Raw genomic sequence first — 24,952 nt, forward strand, 5'->3', positions numbered from 1 at the left:
CTCCATATTTATTGTTATTAACATTTGCATACATTTTCCCATCCTTCTACTTTTATCTGTGTTTATATTTAACGTTTCTTGTAGACAGCATATAGTTAAGTGTTGATATTTTATCCAGTCTGTCAATCTCTACATTCTAATTGGAGTGATTAGACTATTTACTTTTAATGTAAATATAGATTTGGTTGGTTTGGTTTAAATCTATCCATCTTGCTACTTTTTTTCTGTTTTTTTCTATTTGTCCCATCTAATCTTTTTCATTTTTTCTGCCTTATTTTGAATAAATGGAATATTTTTTAATCATTCCATTTTATCTCCATTTTTGGCTTATTAACTATACCTCTCTCTTTTTAAAAAATTGTTTGCCTTAGGGCTTACAATTTTAACTTATCATAGTCTACCTTCAAATAATATTATTGTATACCATGAATAATGTATGAATCTTATATCAGAATAGTTCACTTCTTTCTCCTCCCCTTTATGCTATTCTTGCTATACGTTTATTAACTTTACATGTTTTGCTTATGTTATAAACACTACCATATATTATTGTTACTTTTGCTCTGAACAGCCAGTCACATATTTTTTACATTATTATTTATTTTAATTGTGGTAAAATGTCTGTAACATAAAATTTGCCATCTTAACTGTTTTTAATTGTACACTTCAGTGACATTAAGGACATTCACATTGTTGTGTTACCATCACTACTATTCATCCATAAATCTCTTCATGTTGCAAAACTGATACTCTGTGCCTCTTAACAGTAACTCCCTATTCTTCCCTTCCCCCTGCCCCAGGCAACCACCATTCTATTTCTATCTCTGTGGGAATCTCTGCTGAGCCCTTTGGTCTCTACGCTTTGGTTGGTTGGAATGCAGTGTCTCCCCACCCTCTGCGAAATTTCAGAATTTCTCATCTTTCACTTCCCTTGTAATTCTTTGTCTAGTCTTGTGGAGTTACATCTTACTCACGCTTATTTTAGTATTCAACAAAAACTCAAGGGGACTCCATTTCAGACTTCTAGAACTCTTTCTACGAAGTTCCTTCCTTTCTGGAACATAGCACTGTGACTTCTAGCTATTTAAGCCTCCCTTATCTTCTGTCTCTGTTTTCTCACTTAAGCAAAACCACTGTGCTTTGGATCTTCTTCCCTGCACTTGGTCCAGAATGGGCCTCCAGACAGAATGCCAGGACAATTATCCATTTAGGTTTATAATCTATTTCAAATTAATATTTGTAGGATGGTATAAGGTAGAGGTCAAGATTCAGTTTTTTCTATATAGATACACAGTTGTTTCAGTACCATTTGCTGAAAAGACAATCTTATCCCCATCAAATTATATTGGCACCTTTATTTTAAAAAGTGTGTGTCTGTTTCTGGACTCCATCCCTTTCCATTGATCTTTGTCTGTTTTCACACTAATACTATATTATGGCTTATGACATGAATTTATGAAAGATCTAATGAGTGGTTCTGATGTGATATAAATATTTCATTTGACTTGATATAATCTTGTTTTGAAAAACTAATTTGAAATATAGTATTTCTACTAACTTGAATATAACGTTATACTAGCTCATTTAAAAAATGAATGAAGATATTTACTTTAAACATACTTGTCTTACAGAGACCTGTTAATAAAAGTGAAATTTGGAGGGAGCATTGAGGACTTACAGACCTGCCGACTCTTAATTAAACAGTACATCCCGACAGGACTTTTTGTGGATCCGTATGAGTTGGCTTCATTACGAGAGAGAAACATAACAGAGGTACAAGTGTTAGAGGGATTTTTTTTGAGAGAGAAATTATTGTAGGGATGCTATAATTTGGATTAAGGCAAAATAGGTAAGACAACATTGTAGTACTTTTGTATTGATTTTTTTAAAGTGTATAAAGTAACCTTTCAAAGATAGGACGGGAGTATTCTTTATAAAGTGAGTGATACCTGTCATACTTGTCAGTAATAAGCCAACTAAACTGATGTTGTTAAAGCTTCTGTTTGAGAAGATTAATAGTTAATAAATACTGCTTCAACAACAACTTTGTTAAATTGACATATACCCCAACACCTGTATAATTTGGGTGTGGGAGGAAACAAAACAAATATTTATTGGATATCTGTATGACAAATATCTTCTTTTTTTTTTTTTAAAGGAAGCAAGGTAAAATTAAGCATTATAAGAAAGACTATGTCCCACACCCTTTACATAGATTAATCTTATAACAACCTTGGAAAGATTGCATTCTATAGTTAAGGAAACAGGCACAGAGAGGCCAAATAACTTATCCAGGATCACATAGGCAAATGGAAAAGCCAAGAAAATGAATCCAGGATTGTCTGATTGCAAAGTTGTCGTTCTTTTGGGAAATAAATCTTACTCCTTAGTTAAGGGTTTCGCTAACTTTGATAAGAATCACCCGTGCAGGTTATTGTCTGCCTGGGAACGTTTAATTCAGCAGTTCATATTGGACCCCAAAATCTGTCAATGGCTCAAGTGATTCCTATTAAGAATTTTTGGGGAACACTGTCTTAATTCATAGGATTATAATCTATATATGAATTTCTAAAAGACAAAATGGATACGCTTAGAGTCATTTATGATGGCGGTTTATTTCTAACTGTGGTTTAGGCCAATTTCTTCACCTGTTTTATTTACTTAAGTTTGTTTTTGAGTAGGTAATTACATTCTCATGATTCAAAATTCAGGGGGTGTAAAAATGTATACATGATAAGCTTCCACCTATTTTTTAACCCCCAGTCACCATTTCTTCCTGTGTTCTGGAAATACAGTGTTTTTGGAATCATAAGTTTCACTCAATCAAAATGTGTTAGGGCTTCTGCCTTGGCCAAGTTGGAGAACAGGGACCAGATTTACTTTCCCACTTGAAACAACCAAGAAATAGACAAAATATATGAAATAATGGAAAAAATAATTGAATATCAGGCAGTGAAGGCAGTGATATCTTAGAGATGGGAAATAAATAAGGTTAGCCCTTCAGTTGTCCTAGCTTTTTGCATGAGAATTTTCAGGCTGCAGTACAGGGAGGGTAAACCCAAGCAGAGCCTGGTGGACTTCTTGAGTTGAGGAGATAAAGGTAAGATTTGGGAAAGACCAAAGTCACTAGAATTCACTAGACAGTGTACCAGAGAGGAGAGAACTGCAAAGAGACAAACTGCAGAGATCCGTAGAGGTTCCCCTCAAGCACGTAGTTGAGTATTAATTAATGCATGCATGTGAGGAAACTGCTTGATGCTGGGAAAAGAACCATATGAAAAAATTAGAGGTAACAGTGTCGTACACTGGCTCAGTTGTAGTGCCTGTTCCCACCAACCAGACTAGGAAAATCCTCGTAATTCACTGGGCATTGGATAGATTAAACGGAAGAACTTTTTCTCAGTAGTGGGGAATACTAAGCCCTAGACTGCACATTGCTTCAGTCCTGCTTAACAAATTTCAAAACCAAGACCTTCCAAAAATCAAACTGTTGCAAGTAAATTTACTGCATTCGAAACAAAGCTCAAGAATATTTATAGGAATGCAGGAATATCTAGCACCCAAAAAGATCAAAATGTCTTGACTCTGATAAAAAGTTTGCAAGGATGCAAGGATGCGGGAAAATATGACCTGTAATGAGGAGATCAATGAATCAGTCAGAACTGATGCAGAACTGACCCAGATATTAGAATTAACAGACAGGCCAAGAAAATAGTTATTATAACTGCGTTCCATATGTTCAAACAGGTAAGTAGAGAAATGGAAGATATATGAAAGGACAGTTGACCTTTTAAAGATTAAGACTACAAAGTGTGAGATGGAAAATATTCTGGATGAAATTAATGGCAGATCAATGCAGAAGAAAAGATTAATGAACTTGAAATCATAGCAATAGAAACTACCAAAAATATAAAAGAGATAAAAAAAAGAAATGTAAAAAGTGAGTAGAGCATTAGTGAGTTGTGGGACAACTTCAAGTGGCCCCCACAGTAAGTGTAACTGGGCTGCTTCCAAGAGATGTCTGCACCCCTGCATTCACTGCAGCACTGTTTACAATAGCCAGGGTATGGAAACAACCTAGGCATCCATCAATGGATAAACAGACAAAGAAGTGTGAGAGAGATATAGATATGAAAACGAGAGCTATATATAAATGTGTATATACATGTGTGTGTATGTGTGTATATATATGTGTATATACACATAAATATGTATACACACACAGACACACAGTGGAATGTTATTCAGCCATAAAAAAGAAAATCCTGCCATTTGCAACAGAACACATGAACTGTGAGGGCATTATGCTAGGTAAAATAAGTCAGAGAAAGACAAATATTGTATGATCTCACTTATATGTGGAATCTAAGAAAAACTGAACTCAGAAACAGAGAGCAGGTTGTTGGTTACCAGGGGTGAGAATGTGGGGAAAATGGGTGAATGTAGTCAAAGAGTACAAACTTCCAGTTATAAGATGAGTAAGTTCTGAAAATCTAATGTACAGCATGGTAACTATAGTTAACGATACTGTATTGTATACTTGAAACTTGCTAAGAGAGTATACTTTAAAAGTACTCACCTCACACACACACACACACACACACACACACACACATAAAGGTAATTATGTGAGGTGATGGATGTGTTAACTAATCTTATTATGGTAATCATTTTGTAATATATACATATATTAGATCTTCATGTTGTATACCTTAAACCTACACAATGTTGTATGTCAATTATATCTCAGTAAAGCTGGGGGGGAGGTGTAATGGGAGTCCACAAGGAGAGAGGAAAGAGATGGAGATGGAAAAAATATTTGGAGAAATAATGGCTGAGGGACTTCCCTGGTGGCCCAGTGGTTAAGAATCCGCCTTCCAATGCAGAGGATGCGGGTTCAATCCCTGATTCGGGAACTAAGATCCCACATGCCACGGGACAACTAAGCCTGTGCACCATAACTGGTGAGCCCGCATGCCTCAACTAGAGAGCCCATGTGCCACAAACTATAGAGCCCACGCTCTCTAGAGCCTGCGTGCCACAACTAAAGAGCCCATGCACTCTGGAACCCATGTACTGCAACTAGAGAGAAGCCTGCGCGCTGCAATGAAGAGCCTGCGTGCCATAACGAAAGATCCTACATGCCACAGTGAAGATCTGGTGTGTGGCAAGTAAGACCCAACGCAGCCAGAAAGAAAGAAATAATGGCTGAGAAATTTTCAAATTTGATGAAAACTATAAACCCACATATCTGTGATGCTCAAGTACAAGAAATATGAAGGAAACTACACCAAGGTACATGATAATCAAATTGTTTAAAACAATGATAATGAGAAAATCTTAAAAGCATCAAGATGAAAAAACCACATGTAAAATACAGAGGACCAAAGATAAGAATAACAGCAGATTTCTTGTCAAAAATAATGCAAACAAGAAAATGGAGTATCATCATCTTTAAAGTATTGAAGAAACCCTGTGAATTTAGAATTCTGTAGCCAGTGAAAATACCTTTCAAGGTGAAGGTGAAATAAAGACTTTTTCAGACGTACAGGCTGAAAGAATTCATTACCATCAGACCTCCAATACAAGAAATGTTAGAAGAGGTCCTTCAGGCAGAAGGAAAATGATACCAAATGAAATCTATATGTACACCAAGGAAAGACTAGCACTTGAAATATAACTACTGGGTAAATATGACTTTTTTCTCTTATTATTTAAATTTTTCCAAGATAATTGACAAAAAATAATAACAATGTAGTGTAGCCATTCTTAACCATGTCTAAGAATAAAATGTATGCTAGCACTATCACAAAAGCTGGGAAGTGAGAAATGAAATACATTTTTGTAAGGTTGTTATACTAAATGTAAGGCAGTTTAATATCACTTGAAGGTAGACTTCTGCTACATTAAAGATGTTTACTGTAAACCCTAAAGTAACCACAAAAATGACAAAATAGAGTTGTAGTTAATATGCCAGCAAAGCGGATTAAATGGAACTATAAAAAACATTCAGTTACCCGGAAAGAAGGCAGAGAAAGAAGATAAAGGAAACAAAAAATAGACGTAAGATATAGAGAACAAGATGAATTAAACTTAACCATATCAATAAGCATATTAAGTGTAAATGTCTAAATATCTCCATTGAAAGTCAGAGATTTTCAAATTGGATAAGAAAGCAAGACCCAACTGTATGTTGCCTACAAGAAATGAACTTTAAATTTTAAAACAAAAGATAGAACATGCTCACACTGATCAAAAGAAAGCTGAAGTGGCTATATTAGTATTAGGCAAAGGGATTTCAGAGCCAAGACTATCACCAGTGCTAAGGAGGGTCATTTTGATAAAGGGATCAACTAATCAGAAGGAAATAATAATCCTAAACATTTATGCCACTAATAACAGAGATTCAAAATGCACAAAGAAAAACTGGTAGAACTGTAAGGTGAAATAGATGAATCCACAGTTATAGTTGGAGATTTCGGTACCCTTCTCTCAATAATTGACATAATAAGTAGACAGAAAATTGATAAGGATATGGAAGATTTGAACAAAACTATCAACCAACTTGACCTAATTAGCGTTCATGGAATACTCCACCTGACAACAATAGAATACACGTTCTTTTTTTAGGTGTACATGGAATATTTACCAAGATAGGTCACTCTAGGCCATAAAACAAGCCTCAATAAATTTAGAAGAATTCAATATGTGCCAAGAATATTCTCTGACTACAAAGGAATTCAGTTATAAATAAAGAAGAGAAAGATCTCTAGAAAACCCTCAAACATTTGGGAACTAATTAGCATACTTCTAAGAAATCCATGGTCAAACAAGAAATCAAAAGGGAAATAAAGAATTTTGAGCTGAATGGAAATGAAAATACAAAATATCAGAACTAGTGGGGTACTGCTAAAGCTGTGTTTAGAGGGAAATTTGTAGCACTAAAATGCCTATTTTAGAAAGAAGAGAGGTCTCAGTCAGTGTTTTCAGCTAAGCCTCCTTAATCTATGAAAAGAAGAGCACATGAAACCAAAGTAGAAGAATATAAATAGTGAAGATCATAGCAGAAATTAATGTACTAGAAAACAGAAACACAATAGGGAAAGCCAGTGAAACCAAAAACTTGTTCTTTAAGAGGGATAAAATTGATAGACCCTTAGCCAGACTGATGATAAAAAAAATAAGTACTGTTAGAATTAACATCCCTGTGTCAGAAAAGTATTGTACATTTCATTTTTTATAAAGTTTTACATTTTTAGATTGTACAAGTTATTCAGAGATACCAATTACTGTGTCTTAATTGGGGAATGTTTTGGGTTGTTTTGAAAGCTCTAGCCTATGAGAGAAAGATCTTTTGAATGTTACAGATATGGTACAAAAGTTTTATAGCTTAATTCATTTAACTTTGCTCTGGTGGTTTATGACACGTGTAGTTGAGTGTTGTCATGAAAAAGTATAGGTCCATGTCTGTTAACCAGTGCATGTTGCTCTAGGATTAATTTTTGATACATAATTTTAATTTCTTGATAACATTCTATTGCTATTGTTTTATCATGGTGAAAGTGGAACAATGAATTCTGACTTTTGTGGATCAGCATAGAGTCACTGGACTTTTTGGGGTTGCACTGATGGTTTGGCACGTGTTTGGGAGATTTACCAGCATCTAGCTATTGTCTAGATCGCTTTTGATTGTCAGGTTATGATTTTCAAAAATATTTCTCTATTATTTTGAATCTAAAGTGATACACATACCTGTAACTCTCTTGAGATTTTGATCACCTCTCAATTGGTATACCTATTTGTACATTTCCCCCTCTTCCCTATTGTAGCTAGGTGTCAAGAAATTCATAGCCTAAACTCCTGAGTCGGCTCCAGGACCTCAGACTGTTGTTTGTGGACTAGCTTCTGCTGGTTCTTAGCTGATCTTGGTTTAAAATGGATTTGGGTCTCTGTTGAGGTTCATTAAAAAGAAATTATCCCCATTTAAAATTTTGAGACATAATTCACATGACATAAAATTCACCCTTTGGAAATGTATAATTTAGTAGTTTTTAGTATATTCATAAAATTGTGCAACCATCACCACTATCTAATTCCAGATATTTTCATTACTTGCAAAAGAAAACCCCTATAAGGCTGATTTTTGAGATTCAGATACCCAGAATAAAATTTTTCACCAAATAATCCTTTGACCAACAGGGCCCTACCTGTTGTTCTGGCCCTACCAGAATGCCGTGTAGCAATTTGCCTCATTTTCATTATATCCCAGCTTAAATTCATATTAAAAATATTCTCAATTTTTGGCAAGTGACCATATTTTTATTTCTATGGAAAAATAAGCAATAAACAAACAAAAATAAAACAGTTCAATAATTAGAGAAGCTGAAGATCATAGTACCATCATAAATTCTAAATAGCACAATCAGGAATATACTTTATGTTAGTTCTACTTATTACACTTAATTTTCAACTGGATAAACATGGGCTATTTTATATTATTTAACCTAATTGAATAGGAGAGTCAGTTTGACCTGGCTTTGAATCTTGTCTCCTTTACTTACTAGCTACAGTATATTGTTTATCCACCCTGATACTTTGTTTGCTCATTTATATAATGGGGCTAAGAGTTCCTACCTGATAGGGTTCTTGTGAAAATTAAAGGAGATAACATATATAAACCACTTGGTGAAATACCTAAGTACTCAAAGAAAGTTATGTTTATTATCTTATCTGTGTTGGCAAGATAGAACATTTGGGCTTATGTGTTATTTTGATTTGTAACTAGTTGTACCCAAAGAGAGTTTATTAATAAATTTCCAGCAGGAGGTCTCTAGTAAAATTCCTTAGGGGTTTGCTCTTGTGATCCTCCTGGTCAACATTTTTATCCTTAGATAAAAATACAAAAGACACAGTTATCAAGTTCATAAATGTTACATTAATGCTGGTTGACAGATTGGGATTTCAATTAAATCTCAATAGCTTAGAAAAAATGGACTGTAGCCAGAAAGGTAAATTTAATAGAGAGAGATATAAAGCCCTGCATTTAATTAGTAAAACATCAATTACTCGATAAAATAGGATGGGAGTTATTTAAAGTTTTGTGCAAAAAGTTCAAATGAAAAATATAGGGATGAATAGGCAGAGCACAGGGTCTGTGAAACTATTCTGTATGATACTGTAATGATGAATACGTGTCACTTTACATTTGTGAAAAATCCATAGAATATACAATGTAAAGAGTGAACCCTAACTTAAACTATGGACTTTAGTTAATAATAATGTTCATCAGTTGTAACAAATGTACCAAACTGTTGTTAATAATAGAAAAAACTCTGAGTGTGTGTGGGAGCTGTGGGGAGTATGTGGGAATGCTGTTATTTTCTGCTCAGTTTTTCTGTAAACCTAAAACTGCTCTAAAAAATGAAATCTATTAATTAAAAAAATAGAGAGAGATAGTATATAGATATGTGTCACACTGAAATGAGGCTGCTAAAAAGCTAATGCAATTTTTACACCTAGAAACTGGAAAAAAAAAAAAAAAGCTAATGCAATTTTTGCTAAAGAAGGTAGTGTTGCTACTATTTCCTCTGAGTATTTTGAAAGGCAACTGATATGATGCATGGTTTAGACACCATGTCATGAGAAACCAAGAAAACTGCATATTTCTTTAGGGAGGAGAAAACTTAGTGGGGGCAGTGTGGTTGCCTTCTGATGTATAAGGGACCCTTAGTAAAACAGAGGACATATTTATTGCAGATATTGTAAGCATCGACAATTGGTGAATTATTATGGGTCAGAGCATCAAGTTTCTACTAATAAAAAAGGAATACTTTTAACAGTACATAAAGTGAGATGGCTCAAAGTAATGAACTCCCTTCCAGTCATTGAAAGCATTAAAATAGTGGCTGGATACTTGATAAATACTCTCATTGGAACAGTGGTTTAACTTGATTACCTCTAGGTTCCTTATGGCTCAAGATTATATAATTCCTTGACCTTTACCAATAAGTTCTGTTACTCCTGTGATGAACAGAGAAGAAACAACATGTGAAAATATAGCACTTGGTATCACTTTCAAATAGAAGAATTAGAATGCTCGCTGTGGTGGGTAGAAGTTAACGCTATTTTTTTCTCTTTCCATAAAGAATCTAGAGAAAACTTGCGGGTGTGTATGCATACACACACACACGAACACAGATTATGTATATAATGTTGATATACATGTGTATGTGTGTGCATATGTATATATGTGTGGTTTCATACATAAATATGTATGTATGTGTATATGGATACGTTTGTAAGTTAGGGCTAATTTCTGCCACATGTGCAGTTTTACTTTTGGTGTAGAATACTTATTTTAAAATGTTTTTTACCATATTATTTTTTAAAAGAATCATTTACCATTTTTTCCATTAACTTTTTATGCCCAGTATGGAAAGAGTGCTGACCTTTGCTTAGACTTCCTGACCACAGTGCTCTATCTTACTCACTACCATCTTACTTCTGTGAAGAACAGGAAATTAGCAGAATGACACCAGTCATTTTAACCCAATACTGGGTTAACTGTTTTTGTCATAGTTTTCATACTTATTGAATAATGCTATATTTATTCATGAAATTTCTTTTCTTGGTACCTGTGTAGTTACCTAAACAAAGGTTGATAAGGAAATTACATAGAAATTTTTATTATGGGGAAATTTCACACCCCAGAGTATAATTTCCTCAGTTTACTTTTAGTAAATGTTATTAAACACACATCATATCTTGTGTTTTCTACTTAAAACTGAGGATGGAAGGGGAATGGAAATTGTTTATAAGGGGGGTGTTTTGACATTTTTGCTCATCTATATAACAATCATCTGGTTTTATTTAGTTTTTAATCTTCCTCATTCATTTCTTCTGGACTAATATTTGTTTTCTTTTTGACAGGCAGTGATGGTTTCAGAAAATTTTAATATAGAGGCTCCCAACTATTTGTCCAAGGAGTCTGAAGTTCTCATTTATGCCAGACAGGATTCACAGTGCATTGATTGTTTCCAAGCTTTTTTGCCTGTGCATTATCGCTATCATCGGCCACATAGTAAAGATGGAGAAACCTTTATTGTGCTCAATAACCCAGATTTATTGATGTATTGTGACCAAGGTAAGGATTGCAAGTCTTTTTGGAGAGTTGAAAATAAAATTAAAGGTATAATGGTAAGTCTGAAGTCAAGGACGGTGATAACAAAATCATGTTTCTTTTTTCTTTCTTTTAAACTTTTTGATTGTAAAATAAAGCACAGATATAGAAAAACTTCACAAATATATAGTTTAGTGACTTATTAGAAGGCAGATACCCAGGTAACTACCACCCAGGTCAAGAAACAGAACTTTGCCAGCTGCCTGAGCAGCAGCCCCGGATGTCCTGTCCCAATCTCCTTTCCTGTAAGAGTAACACACTCTCCTGACTTTTAATCACTTCCTTATGTTTTTTTATACTTCTATCACTCAAGTGGGCGTTCTTAGACACTGTAGCTTAGTCTTGCCATTTTAAAAAAATGTTATTTCCATTAAATCTCTTAATTTACAGATTTCCCCTCTATCTCCTTTAAAAAAAAATTTATCTGTTGAAGAACCGGGGTCATTTGAGACCCTATCACTGTTGGGGTTTGGGTGATTATACTCATTAGTTCATCTGACTTCTTTATTACTTGGAAATTGGCAGCTGGCTCGAGAGGTGTGATCAGATTCAGGTTTGATTCTTTTGGCCAGACTATAGGTGGTGATGTGATCTTTTATGAGTGGGCATATAATGTCTGGTTGCTTCTTTATTCAGCCATTGATCCTTATTACTCCTTTGCTGCTTTCTGTTTCTTCATACTGATACTGCAGGATTTGTAGCTGTTAGTGCTTTGTGTCCACTCACATGTATTTTGGTGTTTAAGGGGGATACTTTATCACCTAGTTTTGTTGTAAAAGTTGTCTATGAGTTATTGGTTTTGTGTGTGATTGTTCTTTCTGTTTTTATGTGTGGATTTTTTTTTTTTTTGGCTGTGTTGGGTCTTTGTTGCTGCATGCGGGCTTTCTCTAGTTGTGGCGAGCAAGGGCTACTCTTCATTGCAGTGCGTGAGCTTCTCATTGCGGTGGCTTCTCTTTGTTGCAGAGCACGGGCTCTAGGCACGAGGGCTTCAGTAGTTGTGGCTTACGGGCTCTAGAGCTCAGGCTCAGTAGTTGTGGTGTGTGGGCTTAGTTGCTCCGTGGCATGTGGGATCTTCCTGGGCCACGGCTCGAACCTGTGTCCCCTGCTTTGGCAGGTGGATTCTTAACCACTGCACCACCAGGGAAGTCCCTATGTGTGGATTTTAGTAAATTAAAAAACTATGCTCTCATCATTTTCGGTCTTCCTACAATCAAGACTTTAAGAAGCCCCTTTCAGATTTTGGTTCTTTGTGTCTCCAAACAGAAGTCAGTAGCACTGTTACTAAAGATTGGCAGATAGAAAGTTTTTAATCATACATTTGCTGTCATCATATATTTCATGATGAGAAAACTTAAAAAGTATTCAACTGTGTTAGCTTTGTTTATCCAACCTAGTTTTCTGTTTCTTTTCATGGTACATTTTACCTACCCTAAATAAACTTTGGAAAAGTGCTCCCTCCCAAGAGAGCACCTGGGGTTCTGGGATTGTTCATTTTTTTGGTCTGAGAGTTCTTTACATGAGTGTGTTTTCTCTACGGAAATTTATCAAGTTGTAGGTTTAGGATCTGTTCATTCTTCTGAGATATGTTATACTTCAAAAAAAGTTTAAGTTAAAAAAAAATGGCCCCTGGTGTAGTGGGATTTGTTAAGAAGTCATGCTCAACTTCTATGCAGTCTTTGTAATGTTATAATTTCCTAGCCATCCACTTAGAACAGGCTATTAAAATAGAACAGCACATGATAGTTGGGTCCAAATCATGTACACTGTGTATTAAAATATTTGAATACTCATATCCCAACATGAAAGACTGGCCTAGCCTCTAGTCCAGATCAGTTTTCTGATATGGTGTTCTACCACTTTTTCTCAGAGTTTCCAATTTTGAAATGCTGGGCTCAGTCAGAAGTGACAGCTCCTTGTGCTCTGAACAGTAAGGATAACTGCCAATGGAACAATATGAAATATAAATCAGTAAGTTAATATTTTATGTTGTTTTAGGTCATGCGGCCTCATATAAAACTCTTTCTATAATGTTTCTGCCACGTTTAAGAGATTAGCATTTTATATTCTATCATAGAAAGCTGTTTTTTGTTTGTTTTTAATGTTGTTTCTATGTTACTAATAGCAACAGTCATAGAATCATTTAATTTGGGGGGTGGGGATTTAGAGTTAGTCCCAATGCCTCATTGATCCAGAGCTTAAGTATAGCTGATGGGCTTTTTAAAAGTGTGGAATGGTAAAGAAAAACAGTGGTGTGTCCATCTGATTTTAATCAATAAAACTTCACTTTATTTAGAACTTTTTATTAATTTTTGAGCAACAAAATGAATTAGTTGACTTTATTATATTACACAGAACAAGTGAAAAAAGGAAAGTAAAACTCTAAAGTTGTATCATTTCAACTGTGGTTAAGTAGTTCTAGACAGTTATATTGTTATTATAAATCTAAATCTAGGCTGTTTCAGGCCATTTTTAGTGTTTTAGCCTCCCAACTTGTTTTCAGTTATTAAATTAGGTAAGTATTAGTACTTCATTAACACTGGCTTTGTCTAAGGAGTCTGTAGTTTTCTACTTACCCTCTTGAGCTAACATAGTCTACTTTCCTCTCTTCAGAGTGGTAAGTCTTTGTACAACAGATCTCTTTTCTTTCCCTCTTTTTTTCTGTTCTTTTGTACTCTTTGAAGAGCTGCCTTTTAACTGATGCTTGTAGTATCTGAATTTCTCTTTGTTCCTAATTCTCTTTAAGGCCTGTTTTCTTTGGTTGAATGCCACAATCTGTGTCATTATTTTTACAATTTATTTTTACAAGGAGTCAAATGAGTTTGCAACAAAATTAAAAAAATTTAAAACTTTAAACTAGCAGACAACATAACTGTCAATCAGATAAACATAAAGCAGATTTGTTCATATGTGTGGATATTTGGATTGAAGTGTTTTCCTTGTAGTTGCTTAGAAGTATGTTTACCAGCTAACTCAGAAAACCACTACTGACAGTGAAGCCCTACTGCAAAGCCTATTATTTTGTACTGGAGAACCTTCTTTGAACAGACAGTTGGAAAGATGTATGATTGTGCTAATATGTTATGCAACATAAATTTGCTTTTGAGATTTCTATTGCCATAGAGTACCTGGATTTTTTTCAAACTCTAAAATACATCTGGAGAATTACATTTGATTTTCTTATGCGAATGAAGAGTATGATTAGTATTTATACTATTTATGATGTATTGGTTTAAAAAATTGGTGGTGTGCATTGCTACACAATAACAAATCACTCTATTAAAACATTTTGAATTCAGTTCTCTTTAAGACCATGTAACTTGAAATAGGAGGTCATAATTAAGTACTTTGATTTTTTTCTTTGTTACATTTCTTGTTTATATATACCAGAGAAATAGGTGACCATTACTAAGATGGTGATCTGTACTAAGGCTTGTTTTAAAATGCCATTATTTGAAAGATACTTTTAGATGGCACTTTGCTACAGACTGTGTTGGTAACTTTTTTTTTGCATGTGAAAGTGTAATCCATGCATTTATAAAAAGAAACCAAAAATAAAAGAATTCCCAAGTTACCTAAATTTTAATGTTTGTAAAAACCTTTTTTTTTTTTTTTTTTTTTTTGCGGTACGCGGGCCTCTCACTGTTGTGGCCTCTCCCGTTGCGGAGCACAGGCTCAGGACGCGCAGGCTCAGCGGCCACGGCTCACGGACCCAGCCGCTTCACGGCATGTGGGATCTTCCCGGACCGGGGCACGAACCCGCGTCCCCTGCATCGGCAGGCGGACTCTCAACCACTGCGCCAGCAGGGCAGCCCCAAACCTATTTTTAAACCATAAAACTTACCAGAGTTTCTAATTGAACCCTTTATCTTCAAAACCAAATAGAAAATAGAAACCAAGTTGAACATAGGAGAACTTTTGTATTGCTAGTCAGTATTGCAACTACTTGGATGTTTTAAAAACAGTAAAGGACACATTCAATTGTGTAATTTGTGAATAACAAACTTTAAAAAAATTTTTTTGGCTGCATTGGGTCTTCGTTGCTGCACGTGGGCTTTCTCTAGTTGCGGCGAGCAGGGACTACTCTTCGTTGCGGTGCACAGGCTTCTCATTGCGGTGTCTTCTGTTGTTGCGGAGCAAGGCTCTAGATGTGCGGGCTTCAGTAGTTGCAGCATGCGGGCTCGGTAGTTGCAGCACATGGACCCTAGAACACGTGGACTTCAGTAGTTGCGGTGCATGGGTTCAGTAGTCGTGGTGTGCGGGCTCTAGAGTGCAGGCTCTGTAGTTGTGGCACACGGGCTTAGTTGCTCTGCGACACGTGGGATCTTCCCGCACCAGGGATAGAACCCGTGTCCGCTGCATTGGCAGGTGGATTCTTAATCACTGAGCCACCAGGGAAGTCCTAACAAACTTTTAAAAGCTGTTTGAGGAGAGAAACAGCAAAACAGGAAAGAATGGATCCTTTAGTTTTATTGTTGTTTTAATGTTTTTCCTTTAGAGCTTTAACTTCTAGATTATTCTGTATTCTAATATGAAACATAGTAAGAGGAAGTAAATGTTTATATTGATTACAGAGGTGACATTAGGATATAGCTAGTATTTTTTAACAATATACTCAACTCTATGTAAAAAGCAGAAAAAGTCAAAGCTAATGAGAATTTAAGAATTATTATGGGAATTGAGTCTGATTCTGTTAAATTAACTGAAATGTTGAATTTAAAAGAATCATTCAAATAATAATGTTATATGTAGTATAGCAATGGCTGAAAGATATTTAAAAGAAAAAAGAAAAAGTTAAAATTAAAAATCAAAGAAGCAGTGGTTTCACCTTAGGACATTGATCTTAAATGTCTTTAACTTCTCTATCCATCTCTCTCCCTAGGTATATAAGAATGCGAATCTACAGGTTCCAGTGGGACTGACCATACATACCTCTTTAGTATGTTCTGTGACTCTGTTTATTACCATCTTGTGTTCTACTTTAATCCTTGTGGCTGTTTTCAAATATGGCCGTTTTTCCCTATGAGTTTTATGTAGTTAAACGCTTTCCATAAACCTAAATAAGACCTATTCATTTGTGACTAGAAGTGTTCTAGAATTATGTCATTACTTTTTTCTTTCATCTTCATTTATGGCTAATATTATGTTTACTAGAGGAAATTCTGGATGATTCTCAGCTAATTTCAAAATTCAGTGCTCTGTTGTGTCGACCTCTCATAATCCTCAAGCATCAAGTGCCAATAGAGGAAACTTAATTCTGTTAAATTAATATTTATCTTGTGAGAAGTGACTTTATCTTCATTTGTGTTATAAATGAGTACTTTATGTATTAGAGACAAATTATCGCTAAAAATTGAGAAAATTGTTATGAATAAGATTAATTTGGATGAATCAGAGTTTATTTGAATATTAATTTTATGAGAATATTAATTTATCTAGTGTTTCAAAGAAAATCATTAAACTAGGACAGCTAAGAAATTATTAATATCAAAATTGATTTTTCCTTAAAGCATTTCCATTCTCCTTTTCTATTTTATAATACTGCTTTTGAATATTTGAATTGGCAAAGGGCTTGATGAAATTAAGATTAAAGTATATTTTATTAAGTTGTACAGTTACAAAACTTTTTTGAATCTTTGGGTGATTTTTTAAAAAACAAAAGGTCTTGATTTACTGTTTTTCTTTGTATAAATTAGAAAATAAAGTAAATGCCATAAGCTAATTAAAAAATAGAAGGGCAAGCATGTTCCAAAACAGAAGCCAAAAAACTGGGGTATGTTGGCATTGCTTGTTTTCTGTGGCATAATGGGATATGATGTACTTTATATATGCTATCACTGGTTAATTTCCTAAAACATTCTGGTGTTTTTCTGGAATAAATCTTTTATAATTTGCCACGTATAGCTTGACCTACTAATAACGGTTCTTTTTTAAGATGTGTTTGAGAACTTATGTATTGAGAAAGGCAACCCAATGCCATAAAGCAGAAATATTAGAGATCTTTAAAATGATGAAAATTTCAACCCAGTCTTGCTTCATAGCTGTTTAGTATTTTCTTATAAGACAGAATTCCATGTTTTCCAGGCATTTTTTTTTCACAGTGGGATTAATATAGTGGCTTGAAATAGAATTATATGTCAGTAAAAATTCAGTAACATCAACATTTTGGAATATGGCTAGTCAGGTGGGGGAACACGGTACTATATTTAACCTCTTAAGTGTGTGTGTGTGTGTATTTTCTTTTGCACATCGAAGCCAAGTTCCTCAGTATTTAAATGTTTTCAAGTTAATATTTGAGATTGTGGCTTGTAACATGATTCAGCCATTTTTCTCATTTATACAGGTATTCAGAAATGTAATAAAAATGTGAATGTGAGTGAAGATACTTTGATATGACTTTTCTTGCCTGATAAATGCTTGCAGATGACATCACTTTTAACATAACAGAGCATTTCTGGTTTTGAACTCTTTGTATTATCTTCTTTGGATACTTAAGAAATGAATAAGCACTTTATTTTTTAAATCAGTTTTGTAATTCTGTGTATGGTCTTTTTTGTTTATAGCCAAGAAAATGGGTATTGTTCTCCTGGTCATTGTATTCCAGTATTTGTTCCACTTCTATGGTTTATTTTTCTTAAAGTATCATGTAATGTTCTTTGGATGAAAATAACAGAGACTCAACTAAGGGTGGTGGTGGGGTAGAGATTGTTTTGTGTGTGTGTGTGTGTGTGTGTATCTCAGCCACTCTACTAGGAACTTAGATTATTTAGCTAGATCTCATGGAGATCTAGGTAGTTGAATATAGGGTTTGGTAGGCTGTGAGAGAATGAAATAATATAGAGAATTGTCCTAGTCAGTGATAGGATGGTAGGTTTAACTGCCTATCTGATTTCTTGCACCTCAGACCTTACTTCCGGGATTACCTTCCTCCTGAAGTATATCTTTTTAAGATGTTCCTTTAGTAGGTCTCTGTGGTTGGTAACATCTCTGTTTTTTGCCTGATGATATCTTTATTTCACCCTCATTCTTTTTACTGATAATTTAGCAAGATATATACTTCTAAGTTTAGTTTTTTTCTCTTGGTAGTTTGAAAATATTTTTCCATTGTCAGATGGCACACATTGTTGCAGTTGAGAAATCTATGCTAAATTTAATAGTTGTTTCTTTGTAGGGGGTGTCTTTTTTTTCTGGTTTCTTTATCTTTGGTATTCTGCAGTTTCACTTTGATGTGTTTGAGAAGATTTCCTTTACTTATCCTGTTTGGGATTCACTTGCTTCCTGAATCTGAAGGTTGTCTTTAATCAATTCTGGAAAATTCTTAGCCATTATCTCATCATATACTGCCTCTTTTGTTTTCTCTTTTTACTCTCCTGAACTTCTCATTAGGCAAATGGTATACCTTCATAATCTATCCCCATGTCTTTCAGTCTTTCTTTCATATTTCCTCTGTCTTTGGGCTGCTGTCAGTAATTTCTTTAGATCTGTCTTCCAGTTTATTAATTTTCTCCTCAACTGTGTGTAATCTATTTAACCCAAACATTGGCTTTGGTTTCAATTATTATATTCTTTACTTCTAGAAGTTCTACTTGGCTCCTTCTCAAAGCTGCTTGGTCATTTTTTAAAAATAGTATCTTGTTTCTTGTTTAAAAATAGTATCCTGTCTTACTCTGCTTAATCATTATAATAAACTTATTTTATATTCTGTAATCAATAATTCCAGTATCTAAAGTTCATGGGCTTCATTATTCTGTTTATGGTTTCTGTTGATTCACTCCTGGCTTATTTTCTCAGATGTATTATATTTTGGGTGTTCATGTTTAACTTTTGATAGCCTGTTTGTGGAAATCCTTTCAGTCCTGTGTTGAGAGTGAACCTGTGCAGTGAAGATTTGTGTTTGTTTCTTCCAGGCCTCCAAGCATTACCAGCCTGGGACATTTTCTTGACTTCAAGTTTCCTGGGCAGTGTAGGTACTATAAATTTGAACTTTCAAACCCATGTGAGGGAAAGTTTGTGGTTACGAATTCTAAAGGGAAAGTTTTTTCCCCTCGATGCCAAAGTCCAGACTAAAACTTACAAGTATCTGCATATCGCCCTGGGCTGGTCCAGGGGATTTTTTTTTTCCAGTCTATTCTTAGAGGGTATAGCCCTTTGAGTTTTCCAGCCTTGTGCAGGATTATAATCCCAACACCTCTACAGGCCCAAGGCCTTGTCTTTGGTCTCTTGTCTCCTGTGCAGCCAGTAAAACCATAGATTTTTCTGAGATAAGTAGGTTCTTTCAACATAACACAATAGGCTTCACTGACCTGGTTACTACTCTGGTTTCTTGCTCCCCCCTTTGGGTTGAATGTGGAGTTTGGAAGACTATCAGATGTATTTCTCTTTCTTCCTTGAAAGCTTAGTTATGCCTTTGAAAGGATGTTCTATTTTATCCAGCATTTTGTGTGTTTAATAGTGGGACTGTTTTTCAAGTTATCTAATAGTGTGCCATATTGCTCCTTGAATCCCTTCTCTCGTACTCTCCATATCAATTGAGTTTTTTGCTCTACATCTATCAATAAGAACAATCTGGCTACTACCTATCTCCACTTCCACAGCTATTGCTCTAGCATCAGTCATGATTAATGCCTCCCTAGTTCATTCCCTTCTATTCTTGCATCTCAGTACTCCATTCTCCATGTAGCAATCTAGAGATCCTTTTTATTTTTTTAATATATTTATTTATTTATTTATTTTTGCCTGTGTTGGGTCTTTGTAGCTGTGCGCGGGCTTTCTCTAGTTGCGGTGAGTGGGGGCTACGCTTCGTTGCAGTGCGCGGGCTTCTCATTGTCGTGGCTTCTCTTGTTGCAGAGCACAGGCTCTAGGCTTGCAGGCTTCAGTAGCTGTGGCATGTGGGCTCAGTAGTTGTGGCTTGTGGGCTGTAGACCACAGGCTCAGTAGTTGTGGAGCACGAGCTTAGTTGCTCCACGGCATGTGGGATCTTCTCTGGCCAGGGCTCAAACCTGTGTCCCTTGCATTGGCAGGCAGATTCTTAACCACTGTGCCACCAGGGAAGCCCTCTAGTGATCTTAAAGTGTAAACCAGGTAACATCACTTCCTTACTTACAACTCTTTAATAACTTCTTGGAATAAAGTCCTTACAACTCTTTAATAACTTCTTGGAATAAAGTCCAACATCCTTACCTGTCATTTAAGATCCTTCCTGACCTGAATCTTGTTTTCTCCCACTATGCTACTCTTCTTGCACTAAACTGCAGTTACACAGGCCTTCTTAACTGACCTTAGCAAGTTCTTTTCTTCCTCCTTCTGTCTGGGAGCTTCTCATGGCTCTCTCTTTCTGTTCTCAGCTTAAATGTCACCTCATTAAAGATGCCTTCCCTGGCCACCTTATCCAAAGTAATCATCCTAGTTTTTCCCTCATACCAGATATCACTATTTTAATTATTGTGTTTTCATATTTGTAAGTTCCACAAAGACAAAGTGACTTGTATTCACCCTTGTATCCCTGATACCCAGCAGTGTCTGGTACATGTTAGACACTGAAATACTTGTAGAATTAGTGAATACATTAATGAACTCCTCCATGGATAAAACATAGAGGCCTTAATTTGCAAGGAGGTGGGGCTTAATTTAGCACCAAAGTATATTAAGAGCTGTAGGTAAAAAGCAAAATGGATAGTGGATGAATTCCCAGGAGCACGTATCCTAGAGCAGGTTCATATAACAGGAATCGTCTTTCAGCATCTGTGGTTGGCCACAGACCTGACTGGAGGCAATGCTGAATTACATGAGGAAGTGGCGGTGTCTCTCAATATAAAGAATACCCAAAAAAGGCGGGTGGGGGTGGGGGGTGGCGGAGATAAGTGGTACACATCTCCAAACTACAACTCCCAGCAGGCCGCGCGTGAGCCCGCCCACTGGGAGGCGGTGCCCGTCTCCGCCCCTTGGAACTCCTGGCTTCGGCCCCACCCCTCCCCGCTCTGCGCCGTAGCCCTCCCCCAGGGTTGTGGCCACGCGCAGCGGCGGCGGTTGTTCCGCTTCCCCTCTGGCCTGGGCCGTCGCCATTGCCGAAGGCTCCTTGCACTCCCTTCCCGGCGCCCGCGGGGCTCGGCTGCCGCTCGGCCTAGCAATAACAGCAGCTGCGCTCCAGCGCGGTTCCTCTTCCCGCCCCGCTTCCCTTTCCCTCCCCTCCCCGCCCCGCGTCGCGCGCTTGCTCGGGGCGGCTCCTGAGCCCGCCGGGAGCTCGGCCGGAGGCTCCTCGCTGGGGCGGGGATCTTTCCTCGCTTGGGGTAAGTGTGCAGACAGGCCGGGACGCGGGCCGTCGCTCTCCTTCCTTCTTTCTCCGCGGCCTGGCCGGCGCGAGCGGCCCGGGGCAGATAACCTGCCCCGCGTGGGGCTGGGAAGCCGCCACCTGCGTGCCTGGAGCCGCAACTCTTGGGGCGGTGGCTCATTGTCTGCGCCCTCCGGCTGTTTTCTTCCCCGACTGTAGTCTGAAATGGGAAGCTTGCTGGGCTGGTGAGGTCTAACTCTTCCTGGACCCGGCCCTGCCCTGAACCCTGTCGCGCCACAGTCTGCCCTCTGTTGATCTCCCTTCCATCGCGTTTCCACCCTCCTTTTCTCCATTTACTTTTGTGTTGTACAAAACGTTGCGGGTTTTATTCCTCGATTTTTTCGTCTCTTACAGAATCCTAGCCCCTCCTTGCTGTTTCTCTGGTCATCCCAGTTTCTTTGCTTAGGCATATTGTCTAGGGTCCCTTTACTGTTTTCTAAACTGCAATCTGTGATCTTTCCATATTCCGCGTTAGTAGAAACGAATAGTTTTCCGAGGGTTTGAGGGCCTCCGCTTAAGAACAGAACTTTCGGATCTTCTCGTGATTCCTGTTTGATCTTCAGCCAGGAGGTGAATATTTGCTTCTTTAGGTAACTTAGGTGAAGGTTGGCTTTCACCATGTTTGGCTTTCTTTCAAACAACATACACAATATGTTGCCGAATATTCCTCAGTGGACTCAACCTTTTGACTAATTCTTTAAAGGTAGAGTCATCCAAGAACTGAAGAGTAGAAAGTAATTGCCATTGTCGTCAGACGTTGTGGAGTTGTACTGCCAGTCCTTGTATCTTATCTTTAATGGGAATTCTCTGGGCAGTGCGAGCGTGATTTCTTTCTCCTTGATAAATAATGCTAACTCCCATTGGTATAATTATCTCAGTTTTATTTTACAAGTGATCTATAGTTCTTTGTTTTCTTTTTAAACCTCTGTAAAAAGACAATCAAAATGGTTAGGCCTAAAATTAGACTACGACGAGCAGTGTTTTGGATCAAGGTTGTGCACGTCACGTTTTTTCCCCTGCTCTGTTTGACTCTTCCGCTCTTGTAAGTAGGCAGGATATTGAAATGTAGAAGAATTTGCTCTGGGGGTTTTGTTTTTGTAGGTTTATTCAAAACAGTAACATTAAATAAAGTTAGATTGGGATGAAGGCAGTGAACAGTAATTTTTAAAGCAGGTTAGAACTTGTCAACTTTGCCAGGAGCTCTGTGGCATTTGTAAAACACACTCATAACCACTTATATATATTTTGTATATATGTATGAAAAAAATATATATATAAATGAAAAGCTTTGTTCATGTTCTCCTATTAAGGGTGTTGATTTAAGTTAACTCTTTCATCCTTAGCTTTTAAATCTTTCTAGTAATTAATTAACCAGAAACACTGATTTACATTATGAAAAATGAACCTTAAAATGTTTCTGACCTGTAATGTATGTAGGTCTTAAACCCACTTTCAGGTTTTGGTGAAAGAGGTTGACCTAAATTCAGTGAATTCTGTGTTTTCACTTCAATACTGTCATTTTGGTAGTGTCAGTTGTCCTTAATTCAATGAGAGGTCTTCTTGGCCTAAGGGGTTAAGGTCTAGAAATGTTGGAGTGTGAAACTAGGTCTGTTGATGTCAGCTTCTCTGCCAGTTCTTTCTACAGACAGTTTTACTGAGGAAGAGTTCTGGGTATTCTGCTTCTCTTAGGACCTCGATTCTGGTTTACAGTTATTCAAAGAGAGAGTTATTCTTCTAGACTTTGTGACATTAAATACTAGCCTTGAAAACCCAAATTCATAAAGTAAGTTTGTGGTTGGAGTCTATCTACTAAACAAATGAATAGGGGTTCCTATGATTCTCTGATCTTTATGAAAGGGCGATTTCCAAGTAGACATGGTTAACAGTGGTGTATCTTTTCAATTGTACTTTTTTAAAGAGAAAACTTAGAACTTGTTCAGGTAGCTAAAGATAAACTTTTAGTTTTTCTTTTTAGAAGAGAGAGACCTTGTTCAAATAGCTAAGGATGAAATAAATAGGTAGGTATTGTTAAATTCTTCCTACGTTTAATCTGTCAATATTGATTATTCTAATATTTGAGTATAACATTTCTTTTGGCTTTCTGAATTTTCTACTTATGATTAAAGTGTGAAACTGCACCTTTTTCAAGTGTTTAAGGCTTTGGGGTTCTGATCAATTTGTTTTCAAAAGCCCTTCCAGTTAGAGCGGTAATTCCAGACTAATCAGAGAGGGTGTTAAGTTACTTGCGAATCTGAGTTGTCCCTGGTATCCTTTTTGTACCTTGGTAGAAGCAGAAAGAGATGGAAAAAAATAGCCCCTGTTGCCTTGAAGAAATACTGATTATTTTCTTCTGTGACCAGAATTGAGTTTCACTACTTCTTCATTTTAGGATCACTAACCTGAATAAGAGTAGTCAGTCTGAACATTCATGCTGGATTTCAGAGGTCTAGCCTCTTATCTTTGAGGTACAGTAGTACTTGTCATTCCATGTATCACAAGTGGTGAGGAGCTGGAGACCTGGGTTTGAATGCTGGCTCTTCCACTTCACCCTGGGCAAGATACACATTCTTTTCAGGCTTGTTTGTTTCATCTGTAAAATGAGGATTAATAATAATATAATACACATTTCATAGGGCTATTTAGAGCAGATGAGATAATGCAGGGAAAAGTACTTAGCAAATGAAGTGTTTAAGTGATTAATAAATGTTAGTTATTAATATTAATGCTAATAATATTAATAGTTAATATTCCATTCTGAAATAGGTTTTATATTTAATTGCTTCTACAGCAAATATTATACTTCCAAACGTAGGTTTAAGACTGCTTTCTGAAAGTGGTTGGAATCTCAGGGCCAAGTTTCTGAGACCATAACTGTTAAAAATTACTTTTCAGGAAAAAAAATAGTTTCATCACTGAAATAAAATACAGGTTTTTTGAATACATGTTTCTCAGATTTTAAAATAGGCATACTTCTCGTAGAAAATTTAGAAAGTGGTGAAAACTATTAAGAAATGGGACAAAAATTACTATACAAAAATCACTTAGCCCCCAGAGATAACCATCATAACAGATGAGAATAGTGCCTTTTTTCCTTATTTTTAAATTAAATTCCAAAGGTAGTCAGTACATGCTTATTACAGAAGGTTCAAGCAAGTCAATTATTTAGAGTAGAAAGTGAAAATTACTTTCCTTACTTTTTAGTCCCATTCCTTACAGGTACCCACTGTAAACAATTTTGTTTTCTTTATGCAATTAGAAATAAGCACAGTGTGTATGTAGTTTTACCCTGATTTTCTTTTTTAATTAAAAAAATCTGATCATTATGAATTCGTTTCCATCTCAGTACTTGTAGTTAAACCTCATGTTTTTTTGTTTTTTGGGTTTTTTTTTGCGGTACGCGGGCCTCTCACTGCCGCGGCCCTCTCCCGTTGCAGAGCACAGGCTCCGGA

The 24,952-nt window shown here is 36.4% G+C and overlaps 2 protein-coding genes across 5 annotated transcripts in view; both read left to right on the top strand.

The window, feature by feature from the left end:
* PIGX (phosphatidylinositol glycan anchor biosynthesis class X) overlaps nt 1–17,680 on the top strand; it is a 27,835-nt gene extending 10,155 nt beyond the window's left edge. The window contains exons 4-7 of the mRNA XM_029213724.1: nt 1,632–1,773; nt 10,930–11,143; nt 13,047–13,147; nt 16,059–17,680. Coding sequence (XP_029069557.1) covers nt 1,632–1,773; nt 10,930–11,143; nt 13,047–13,147; nt 16,059–16,202 — 601 coding nt within the window. The 3' untranslated portion in view covers nt 16,203–17,680. The remainder of the gene's footprint in view (nt 1–1,631; nt 1,774–10,929; nt 11,144–13,046; nt 13,148–16,058) is intronic.
* PAK2 (p21 (RAC1) activated kinase 2) overlaps nt 13,062–24,952 on the top strand; it is an 87,958-nt gene continuing 76,067 nt past the window's right edge. For 2 of the 4 annotated variants that reach the window (XR_003792274.1, XM_029213777.1), the window contains exon 1: nt 21,217–21,462. The gene's annotated coding sequence lies outside the window, so the exon portion shown is untranslated. Of the gene's footprint in view, nt 13,148–16,089; nt 16,116–21,216; nt 21,463–24,952 lie in introns of those variants that run through there. The other 2 variants (XM_029213778.1, XM_029213779.1) reach the window with 2 other exon arrangements.

The sequence above is a fragment of the Monodon monoceros genome, unplaced genomic scaffold, assembly GCF_005190385.1.
Source record: "Monodon monoceros isolate NGI ecotype Baffin Bay Population unplaced genomic scaffold, NGI_Narwhal_1 Super_Scaffold_11, whole genome shotgun sequence".
Taxonomy (NCBI): domain Eukaryota; kingdom Metazoa; phylum Chordata; class Mammalia; order Artiodactyla; family Monodontidae; genus Monodon; species Monodon monoceros.